At 43.8% G+C, this 12095-nt stretch overlaps 1 protein-coding gene across 2 annotated transcripts; it reads right to left on the bottom strand.

Moving 5' to 3' along the window:
- Nucleotides 1-1186: 1186 nt before the first annotated feature.
- Nucleotides 1187-10612, bottom strand: LOC110507507 (protein phosphatase 1 regulatory subunit 14A-like). Of its 2 annotated transcripts, none has more exons than XM_036965481.1 (4): nucleotides 10126-10612; nucleotides 3056-3136; nucleotides 2804-2842; nucleotides 1187-1920 (listed from the first exon to the last, which is right to left on the bottom strand). In XM_036965481.1, the coding sequence occupies exons 1-4, from the start codon at nucleotides 10321-10323 to the stop codon at nucleotides 1786-1788; spliced, it is 453 nt and encodes a 150-aa protein (XP_036821376.1). In that variant the 5' UTR covers nucleotides 10324-10612; the 3' UTR covers nucleotides 1187-1785. The 2 variants fall into 2 exon arrangements, with proteins under 2 accessions (XP_036821376.1, XP_021443213.1); XM_021587538.2 differs by having other exon boundaries at nucleotides 2813-2842; nucleotides 10126-10545.
- Nucleotides 10613-12095: the final 1483 nt, after the last annotated feature.

Genomic DNA, 12095 nt, shown 5'->3' with positions numbered 1-12095 from the left:
TTAACTGCCTGTTCAGGGGCAGAACGACAGATTTGTACCTTGTCAGCTCGGGGGTTTGAACTTGCAACCTTCCGGTTACTAGTCGAATGCTCTAACCACTAGGCTACCCTGCCGCCCCATTTGAGCATGTGTCTGCTCAAACGGTCAGAAACAGACTCCATGAGGGTGGTATGAGGGCCCGACATCCACAGGTGGGGGTTGTGCTTACAGCCCAACACCGTGCAGGACGTTTGGAATTTGCCAGAGAACACCAAGATTGGCAAATTCGCCACTAGCGCCCTGTGCTCTTCACAGATGAAAGCAGGTTCACACTGAGCACATGTGACAGACGTGACAGAGTCTGGAGACGCCGTGGAGAACGTTCTGCTGCCTGCAACATCCTCCAGCATGACCGGTTTGGCGGTGGGTCAGTCATGGTGTGGGGCGGCATTTTTTGGGGGGGCCGCACATCCCTCCATGTGCTCGCCAGAGGTAGCCTGACTGCCATTAGGTACCGAGATGAGATCCTCAGACCCCTTGTGAGACCATATGCTGGTGCGGTTGGCCCTGGGTTCCTCCTAATGCACGACAATGATAGACCTCATGTGGCTGGAGTGTGTCAGCAGTTCCTGCAAGAGGAAGGCATTGATGCTATGGACTTGCCCGTTCCCCAGACCTGAATCCAATTGATCACATCTGGGACATCATGTCTCGCTCCATCCACCAATGCCACATTGCACCACAGACAGTCCAGGAGTTGGCGGATGCCTTAGTCCAGGTCTGGGAGATCCCTCAGGAGACCATCTGCCACCTCATCAGGAGCATGCCCAGGCGTTGTAGGGAGGTCATACAGGCACGTGGAGGCCACACACACTACCGAGCCTCATTTTGACTTGTTTTAAGGACATTACATCAAAGTTGGATCAGCCTGTAGTGTGGTTTTCCACTTTAATTTTGAGTGTGACTCCAAATCCAGACCTCCATGGGTTGATAAATTTGATTTCCATTGATAATTTGTGTGTGATTTTGTTGTCAGCACATTCAACTATGTAAAGAAAAAAGCATTTAATAAGAATATTTCATTCGTTCAGATCTAGGATGTGTTATTTTAGTGTTCCCTTTATTTTTTTTAGCAGTGTATATTTATATATTTTTCTTCAAGTTGACCTCGTGAGCTACTGTCTCATGTTACTGGATGCAGTTTGGAAATATGGTAGACCTGTTCATAGCAAGGAACCGTTGACTAACCCATTGGGGGTATATGAAAGCTCTATAGAGTCTCTATTACCTTCCGACTGACATTGGTATCTACAGTACATTGCTGGACTCTTTGGTTCTGGTTTATGAGCTAAACAGAATCAGAGGTGCATCTCACAACATGAGACACACCGACCAACAGTCGAGGCCCTAATGAGTTGTCCAATTAAAGCAATTCAAGGACACACAGAACACAAGTAGCGGTAGCGACCCAACAGAGAGCAGCATGTTTCAAACATTTCGGACACGGCCTTAACAAAAATAAAACAGAACTCATTTGACATCATAGAGGTACAAATGTTGCAGGGACTGCCTGTGCATTGTGGCTGTGTGTGTGTGTGTGTGTGTGTGTGGACAGAAGATAAGGTGTCTGCAAAGTTTGTGATAAGTTGTCAGATCTGGCTAGCTGCTTGATGTGTAGAGCACAGTGTGTAGAGCACAGTGTAAAGACCAGCAAGACCCCATGTTTTTCAGATGAGGTCCGTGGCATCAGGCTGGGGGGGAATGGGGAGTCGGGTTCTGGGGTTGAAGGGTAACGTAACACGGCCTTCAGATCACCTCTCGGTCTGCAGAGTTTTGCCGGTTGGGGAAGATGTGTAGCTGGGGTTGTTCGATGCCATTGTTGTGGAGGTCCTCCTGTTTCTGCAGCCCGTGGAGTTTCAACACCAGTTCCTTGATGAAAACCTGTGTGTGCAGGGAAAAAGGGCAGTCAGTCAACATACAAAACATGCTCAGAATGGATACAGTGAAAGGCAGCGACACACAGCGTCAGTAACGTTGAATAATTCACAGTGAAACATGTTTCAGAGACATCACTTAATTTCGTGTGTATGATATCAACGTGTGTGTGTGTGTGGGGGGGGTGTCAACATAGTCTGCCAACACAGACAGGTTGAGTGATGCTGACCACGAAGGATACAGAGACAGTGTGAAAGAAGGACCTCGCATATGAGGGACAAGACTAGCATTGTCAGCTACTATATGTGGAGTCGTCATTGGTTACTTCTGTTCCTGAAAGAAAGAGCGAGGAGATGATCGAGAGAGGGAGAAAGGCAATGTTGTAGTACTTGAGTTTAAGACTTGGGAATCAAGTCACAATTTTCATGAATTGTGACTCAACTCAGACTTGACCAGTGGTGATTGGTCCTTTAATAATGACGTCATAGCCCTGTTCTCTGATTGGTCCCTTCATAATGACTAGGGTTGAAAAATTCTAGGAACGTTCAATAAATTACCTGGCTTCCCCAAAATCCCAGGTTGGAGGATTTCCAAAATCAGGAGGGAATAAGAAGGAAAAAAATCCAAAATTCTCCAACCAGTACAGTTTTGCAACCTTTATAATGACATGGTCATAACCCTGTTCTCTGATTGGTCCCTTAATAATGGCTTCGTAATCCTGTAATCTGATTGGCCCCTTCATAATGAAATAGTCATAACTGCTCTCTGATTGGGTCCCTTCACTGTGACATCATTCTGTATAGTCAGTCTATGGACATAAATGGCATAAAATACTACCCAAAACAATCTTAAAACACATTGTTAGATATTACTATTTTACATAGATTACCTCACTTACCTCTGTGTTATTGCACGTGTGAAACATTTCCTGGAAAAAAAAATCCCCAGACCAAATAAGATTTTAGTTCATCTGGCCAGCCTGCTGCTGAAACAATATATAAAATAGCATAAAATAGCAACCAAATCTACAGCTATTACTGTTATTCCCACAATCAAAACAGTACAACTTGTTCACACAGCTTTTAATTGATAAAATGATAAAAGTCCACCGATGATTTAGCTAGTGAGTAGTACAGTTCACCTGGAGCCTGTGCGTTCTCTCCTCGTCACTCTTCAGGTCTAACAGCCCGTCGATGTTCACCTCCTCCGGCATCTCCTCCTCCTGGGGACACAAAGTGACCGAGTGTCAGTCAAACTGTCCACATCCTCCACCCAGAGCAGTATCCTGCTCTGGGTGGAGGACGTACAACTATCACATACCCCATATGAAAAAAGGGACAGGCTCAGATACAAGCATATAAATATATACAAGTCACTCGCAAAAAAAGGACAAATCAGGTCTTGCCATGTTTGGAGTTGCGTGGGTCTTGCAGACACGGAGGAAGAGCTGCACATGTTTTTAGAGTGCAACACACCATGAGATATTCACAGACCCTGAAGCACTGCAGTGTGTGTGTGTGTGTGTGTGTAATTGAGTGTCCATGGTGGCTGTTGAGTCAACATATGCAAGATGCAGGATGATTGATGGGTGGGCTGGCAGTTAAGGGCTAGGGATGACTGGGCGGGGGGGGGGGCGACGACTATAATTTCGATGGCTGTGCCGTCTTGGAATCGTGCCTCCATAGTCTTAGGATTAAGTTTCAGTGGGGACACTGCATGTGAGGAGAAGGGAGAGGAGAGAGAGAGGAGAAAGGAAGAGGGGGGGAATGAACGAACCAGGCTACTACTAGTCTAGGTATGCTGTAAGGACGGAAGCCACCGCCAAGACCAGACATTCTCCATCACAGATCATGAAAACTATGCTTTCTCACAGCCTCCTAAAATTGGTCATACTCAGTGCCTTCAGCTCCCCCCAAGTCTCAGAAAAGCAGACACTATTTGTATTACAGTCTATGTAGTTAATGATCTGTGAAAATGTCCCAAATGAAGTAACTACACTGAAATGTAAAAAAAAAAAAAAATAACAACATGCAACTATTTCAAAGATTTCTCAGTTTCAGTTAAAAAATAAATATATATAAAATAAATAAATACATTCATTAGGCCATAATCTATGGATTTCACATGACTGGGAATAGAGATACTGTATGCATCTGTTGGTCACAGATACAGTACATTTAAAAAAAGAAAGAAGGTAGGGGCGTGGATCATGGTGTGACCACTATGTCTCATGCAGCGCGACATCTCCTTCGCATAGAGTTGATCAGGCTGTTGATTGTGGCCTAATGAATGTTGTCCCACTCTTAAACGGCTGTGCGAAGTTGCTGGATATTGGCTTGAACTGGAATACGCTGTCATACAGCGGCTGGTCTCAGCTGATCCTGCAGGTGAAGCCAGATGGAGGTCCTGGTCTGGCATGGTTACACGTGGTCTGCAGTTGTGAGGCCGATTGGATGTACTGCCAAATTCTCTAAAAGGGCATTGAAGGCAAAGTGGCCTTTTATTGTCCCCAGCACAAGGTGTATCTGCGTAATGACTATGCTGTTTAATCAACTTCTTGACATGCCACACCTGTCAGGTGGTTGGATTATCTTGGCAAATGAGAAATGTTCACTAACAGGGATTTAAACACATTTGGAACATTTCTGGGATCTTTTATTTCAGTTCATGAAACATGGGACCAACACTGCACATGTTGCGTTTATATTTTTCTTCGGTATAAGATGTAGTCGCCCCGAACACACCCTGTTTTCAAACAGCTTCTTTCATTCTGAACAGAAAAACATTCCACCATGGCTTCTGGCCAAGCGTCTCATGCTGAGATTCCACCTTATTTATTTTTCCCTTGGGGCAAGTCTGCTCATTGGCACAAACAGCACATTCAAAAGGGAATTATTCATGATGTGCTGCTATCAACATAGTGGCCAAAAATTAACCCTGATCGCTTTTTTATTGCCCTTTTTGGTAATGCAGAGATTCTTTGAATAACAACATATGGAAATTGATGAAGACTGCAAATATCACTTTAGACTAGATGGGAGGCTGTTTTCAGAACCTAATCCAAACATCAACCACAGTACACAACAAAGACGCGCATGTGACATGTTGACTAGTGACACTCATGCAACAGGCCATAGGAGAGTTCAGTCTGACCTGAATCCTCAGCAGTAAGGTTAACCAGCCCCGTTGGGTCTGTCTGTGGGTGCCGTCGGGGCGGAGGGACTTAGTGATTCGGATACCGGTAGCGTAAAGGTTCGTCCAGGCAGATCCAAGCAGTCCTTTCCTGCCCAGGCATCCCTGACCTTTCTTTCAACTCCAAATGCCAATGAAATACTGTCTCATTCTGCCCACACACACAGGCATATATCAAAAATAGTCACATGAGCAAGTCCACAATCACTCTCATACCACACAAACAATGTAATACATGATGTTGTAATATTCATATGCAATGAAACGACATGTGCACACCAGCAGATCTATTCCGTAATGACAGGAGCTGGTAAAACAAATCTTAATTCAAACGCTAACATCAAAAATGATTACTGTAATGCTCAACTCTGAGGATAATGAGGCTCATTAAAGCAGCTAAAAATCACATTCCTGGCAGGGTTGAGTAAACACAGCCTCCATCGTGAGACAAACATGATGACTCAGGCCTGTCAGGATGCGTTAAGTCACTTTTGGCTGATGCAATGCTTTAAAAATATATATTTAAAAAAAGAAAAGAAAAATGGGATTCAACTGCTTTCATTGTCCATGCCCGGATTTCACATGACGCTTAGATCAAATTAGTTTTCTGTGAGGGGATGTGTGATGTCAGGTGGGCTAATGTGTCCCATCCTTTTTTCCTATCTTACTTGTGCAGGAGGCTAATAGTAAATGTGAGCAGACAGGTGCAGATAGAGCCCTCATATGTAAAAAGTTAAATAAAAGTTGTTTGGTGGCATAATGCCATGTTGTCTCCGTTTTCTCGTAACTTAATGCAACAAATTGGCCATCAAAGTAGACCATTTCTCAAACATATTGCTGCACTCTTCCTGCATACACGAGTGTGAAATTAATTCCACCAGTAGTAGGTTACAAGCAAAGACTAGTTCGCAAGCATAGTGTAGCTAACTGATTCATGTCGCCGACATTCGCGATGATCTGACGATATCGCCCACCCCAGGATTTTTAGCAGTCGTTGATTTCCAGCAACGATCATTTTAACAAACTCCCTTTCATCTGTGGTTTTAGTTTATCTGTGTGATGACTGTGTTTTAGCAGAACATTAAGGCCTGTTAAAAATTGTGTTTGGCTAAAGGGGCAGTATAATTCTATGAACGAATTTTTTAAAAAAGGTGAGAATGTAACACCAGCAACAATATCATATCTAGGTGGTACTTTTGAAACAAGTATGGCTGGGCCCTCACTCCTCTGTAGCAGAGACAGAAAATGGGAGCGAGTCATTCCACCCAGTTTCACATCAGTCGAGGGCGGTAAAAGGCAGTGATTTGATCCACATCACTTCCAGGCCAGTGGGTCGAGGGTAACGTGGTTTTTGTTCGCTTGGGTACTCTGGGTGATAGTCCACTGGTCCCTGTGTCAGTGTCCAGCTGTGCACCTGTGTCCATGTGTGTGTAATGTTTTCCAAAGCCAACACCCTGATACAGTAAGTGGTCTGTTCCACACTAGTGACAAAAGAAATCTGGGCCAAAATAACCTGTCAGGTTGAACTGGAGACGAACGTAAAGTAAAATGCATTTATAAGGGTGGCGACCACACTTTAAAAATGCACATGAATTTCCTTAACCCATTGAGGTGGAAGGACATGATTTATAAAATCATTTCAACCAAATCAATAAACACAAAACATTCAGCCTCAATTAATTTCACTGATGAGTCATTATACTGCACTGACACAAATGTTTAGAAATGTCTCGAAATAGAAATTGTTGTGGGTCAGTTTGTGTACACCATGTTAACCCTCAACTGTTGGGTTTCCTTTAGAGCCTGCAGTATTGACAGACGCTTATCTGGCTTGACTCAAGTTTCCAAACCACCATTTCCTCCAACCCCTCTCATTCTACCATTTCATATCCTGCAACAGGCTGACTGCTAAATGCAGACGCGCTACAATATCCATTTACCCCGTAATACAGTACATTAACATATCATTTCCAGATTCATGACTGGTCTTCTCCTCTTAATATTCATATCCTCATTACTGCCTGTATGACATGCCGTTACATGTTTCCTCTCTTCTACCGTTTCTCACACCTTGTCTCTCAAAGGCCAACCCCTGCTGTCACATCCTAACAAGTCATTCCTATTCAAAACATCATCGTTGCGTTCCCACAGTTACTTACTGCTACAGCCGATAGATTCCACACCTGCATTGCTTGCTGTTTGGGGTTTTGGGCTGGGTTTCTGTACAGCACTTTGAGATATCAGCTGATGTAAGAAGGGCTTTATAAATACATTTGATTAATATGATCTAGTACAGGGGTGCGAAAGTTGCAGACACTCATCCCGCCGTGGAATGAGTTTGACACGTGATCTAGTATTAATTACAACAGTATTAGCATGTGGTCAGAGCACTACCAAAAATGAATCAGTCAACAACAAAAAAAAAGATGGTTTAGTGCCATCAGTGAAATCATGGTTATTGATTGGGTGGGTGACTTCATTTCAAAGTTAAAACCATAATGATTGAGATATATGATCGGCACAGATTTCCAAGAGGTTCCCTCTACACCAGGAAATGGGCCTGTTCATCAGGAGATTGATGACCGTTTCATCTACATAGGCATGCAAATTAAAAGGTATTTCCATTAGGTTATTCATTTATCACTAAATTGTGGACATATGTTCTGGTTCAAGACATAACACAATTATGTGATTTATATATTTGATGAGTCTTATGAGATGAAGTTCCATGTCGGGGAACCAGCTGCTATAGATTAGTTACAATAGATGTTTCACACCCATTAGATATTTATTGTTTGTACAAAAGTAAACAATTGCACTCTAAAAACCTTAGTTCACCGATGTTTCTCTCACCCAGTTTGCGGTGGTATATTGCATAACAACTGGCTGTCACATCTGTGTGGCTTAGTGGGCAGTGACGACTCAATAGAATGGTTATAAATGGCTGGGTGTAGGGGTGGGACTAAAAGAGAAAAGACCCCGAGCCTCGCAGACAATCATGCAGATAGCAGAACACTGCGGGGGTCTTAATCTAGGCCGCTGATTGAGCGTTGAGAGAGTGTTGATAGAGCGTTGATACGAGACTAATTGCCCAAGCAATGTTCTACATTCAATGCTTTGAGCTTTAACAACAGGCTCTGTGGTGGGAGGGGGGGGGGTATTCTCTTTGTGCTATTTGGTGACATATGGGACCTTCACTTCCTCCAAACCTCCCCATTCTCCCATTCATCAGAATCATCCCAGGAGACAGAGATGTCATCAATCAATAACTGGGATAGTTAGCGTCCGTTCAGGCCTGGTCAAGGGGTTTTCACGTTGCCGGGGCAGCCAGTGTGGGCTTTGGTCTAGGAGGAAATTAGAATTGGTGATATCTGATTACGCCATCATTACACATGCCCGTTCCACTATCAGCACAGCAATTAACTCATTAACAAAAGATATAAAGCTGTGGCCATGGGTTTGTGAGAAAGCAACAACATGAAAAGCATCCACAAGAAACAGAATGGTACACTAGGTTAAGCTGTCATGAACACTAAATAGGATCAAAAGCTATATTTATATATTCTCTGCTCTTTAAGTGGTTGGTACATCAACCATCCTCTCCAACCCCGCTCAGACTCCACCATGCAGTGCCTTGGCCCAACGCCCACCAACATCCTTTGGCGGCCCATGCCCTCGCTCGTGATGCCACACACCGCACCTGATCCCCCAGGATCCTCCTGTTGTGTCAGCCAGAAGCCATAAACCCTCAAGGCTGTCCATGTAAAGCAACAAGCGCCAAAGCCACAGACCAGTTATGTTTCTGGGAACACTTTCAATTGGACCTCTGACCTTTCCCATGTCACCCCTGGCAAAGAGACAGACTTTCACACTCACAGGGAGTATACTGACCCCTCCATGTCTTCCAATGACTGTCTATCCCCTTACATACAACAAGAAGGGAACAACATGAAGGGAATCTACCATATCTACTTTAATATTTTGCATTGGATGCCAAGTCTATTTTTTTTGTGCTAGGTCTTTCCACTTTTTGCTAATATGGGGAAGCATGCCAGGCAGGTGTATAACACCTTGGCTGGTGCTCTCCTACATCAAAATAAACCTGTGCAACTGTGGTGTGTGAAGTGTGATATATTTGTGTTCAGCTAATAAAATACACACCCTCATTTCCTTAATGACTGTAGAGAAGGACGCCATGCTAGCATTGATGTCATTGGCTAACAAGGGTGTAAAGGGAAAACAAAGCTTGACATGGTTAACCTTATTGTCCTCTGCACGTACTCCATGGCCTTGCTAATCATGGCTTTGTAGATCATTCTAATCCCGCTTCTTCTGCCGACAGAGAAACGTTTGCTTGTATTATTAACTAAAGGACAAGTGTCCAGTCAATAGTGTCTGATAAGAAAACACGCACAATACCATTTATCTGGATTTGATGAGACCGTGAATTTACCAATATGACAGCCAGTGTTGACGAGACAGTCAAAACACTAGAAGGCATCCATCTCCACATTCTTGATTCATCGAATGTGAAGCAGACAGGGCGCAAGGAGACAAGGGAGACAAGGCAGCCACCCCCATGTAAAATTGATTAACGTCGTAGGCACATCCCATATGGCAAGGGACACGAGGCAGTACGATCTCTGAAAAACAGACTTCATGACATTCTGTGAATAGTTGTATTTACATATCTTGAGACTGAAAATACGCCATGGTTGCGTAACCGCTCACAACATGACTATTATGGTCCCAAATGCGCCAAACCGATATATCCATTATAGCGATTATGTCCCACTGAAGAGTGATGTGCCATGCTACAATGAATTTCGTACACCGAAGCTGCTGCCAAAGTCGCTTTATGTCATTCGGTGGACACTGATGCTAAGATTAATAATTGTTATTGCGTAAAACCCGTTTTGTATTCTTACAATAAATCAAATAAACGTTTCCCATTGGTATGTGACTGTATGCGTAGCCTATCAATCGAGATCCGTTTCAGTTCAAATTGATGGGACTCACCCTGCCCAAATAGAGCTCGTCCAAACTACAGTCAATCCACTTCTCCACATCCAAGCGCCTTTGGAGCTCCTTTCTGTTGTACTTTACCGTGACCCGTGCTTGCCTCTTCTGCAAGCTAAGCCCCGGGTCCCTACCTGGACCCCTACTCGGGGAATGGACCTTGTTGTTACATCTCCTCCCGACCCGGTTCGCTGCCATATCCACTTCGGATCACATACACGTGCAAACAGTGGCTAGAGAGTGGAAGAGGTGCGCTATCATTTGGCAATAGTAGGGCACTGCTGGAGAACTCGGCTATGGGTCCTAGTGCCACACCGATACAGGTCAGGGAAACAGTTGTGCGCCGAGAGCAATGTGATCAGTATTTAATTGAACTTAGCTCTGTACAATTGTGTCCATAAGGAAGTTCTACACTTTCTGAATCGTGTGATAAGAATTTACAAGAACTAGGAGTTATTCAGTATTCTGGGGAAAGTACAATGACTCACCATGGTCACCACTATTTATAAATGATTTAGCCTACACATAAGGAATGATAGAGTCCTCTACTGGCCAAAAGGCCAAAGCCGTATTAGCATGGGCAACGCCATTGAGGGCTTCCATCGTTCTAATGTAGACAACTGGGTCGGACTTCCAACTTAATTGTCTGATTTCTCTTGGTGATCAGCCAATCAAAGAAAGAAGAAAATGGACTACTTATAAATGGTGATTGCCTCTCAATGGCGCTGCCCATGCTGTCACAGACGCTATAATAGCAGAGATGCAAAGATGAGTCCTCTATCTATCTCTATGAGCCTACATGACAGCCTGCCCTTTTCTGGCCTGCAAATGGATTTTGACAAACAATTGGGTAAAAACAAAAAATCAGTTGTGGCCCTCGAGCCAAAAAGTTTGCCCACTAGTGCATGAGGTATTCAAATCTTACCCTATGAGGTGTGGAGCCTTCTGTTTTTCTGTTCTACCTGATAATGATTTGCCTCCACCTGGTGTCCCAGGTTGAAATCAGTCCCTGATTAGAGGAGAATAATGAAGGGGGGAAAAAAGCAGTGGAACTGGCATCATGGTCCAGATTTGAATTTGAGGGGCCTAAAGCTTCACCCTGGGATGACTTTCTGTTTTCATTGGTTATTTATATCCAGAAAGCCTGAACCTCCATAAATCATGAACACAGCAGGGGAGAATATTTGGTTGTTTTAAGGTGATATATAAACATACAGAACTGTCATACTGTAATGACTATGATTTGGTTGAATGTAACACACACCTAGAGGTTAATAGAGAAGTGGGCCAGCAACTAGAGCAGGGTTTTCCATCCCTGTTCCTGGAGAGCTATCCTCCTGTAGGTTTTCACTCCAACCCCAGGTGTTACTAACCTGATTTATGTTATCAACCAGTTAAGTATTTGAATCAGGTGCTCTATATTAGGGTTGGAGCAAAAAACCTAGAGGGCAGTAGCTGCTCAGGAACAGGGTTGGAGAGCCCAGAACTAGAGGGTTGCAGATTTAAATCCAACGTCAGACGGAAAGAAATATGGTCAAGAGTGGGCCAGCAACGGGAGGATTACTGGCATCAGTGTTCTAAATGCCATCTCCTGCCGTTGTGCCCTTGAGCAAGGCACCTAATAATGTGCAGGCGCTCCACTGTGGCTGTCCTATGCTCCAACCTTGGAGTGTGTCTGTCTTTTTTGTACTTTTTTTTGCTCTTGACTGCGCTCTAGTGGGGTGACATACCATGTACCACTGGATATCAAGTTTATGGCAGAAGGGTAATGGTGACATCTTGTGGTATCTAAATAAAATTGATTCTCTATTGGGAGAGTGTAATGTCGACTACCTGTATTCAGGTACAGTATCTGTATTAGTCTACGACAACAACAAAATAACTCAACTAGTGATTAGATTGAACGAATCCGAAGGACTAACAATGGCGAAGTAAATATCTGATACGTCTGAAAGTCACGCAAAAGAACA

This window comes from Oncorhynchus mykiss, chromosome 27 (assembly GCF_013265735.2).
Source record: "Oncorhynchus mykiss isolate Arlee chromosome 27, USDA_OmykA_1.1, whole genome shotgun sequence".
NCBI lineage: Eukaryota > Metazoa > Chordata > Actinopteri > Salmoniformes > Salmonidae > Oncorhynchus > Oncorhynchus mykiss.
Note: the sequence above shows the minus strand (reverse complement) of the source record. Positions and strands in the feature narration are given on the sequence as shown.

Excerpts from the sequence above, each read along its gene's own strand:
- LOC110507507 (XM_036965481.1), bottom strand. The coding sequence starts at position 10,323 with ATGGCAGCGAACCGGGTCGGGAGGAGATGTAACAACAAGGTCCATTCC. Across the intron at positions 3,137-10,125 it reads ACGAGCTCTATTTGGGCAGG|GAGGAGGAGATGCCGGAGGA; the intron begins GTGAGTCCCATC and ends TTGTGTCCCCAG. Across the intron at positions 1,921-2,803 it reads ATAACACAGAGGTAAGTGAG|GTTTTCATCAAGGAACTGGT; the intron begins GTAATCTATGTA and ends CTGCACACACAG.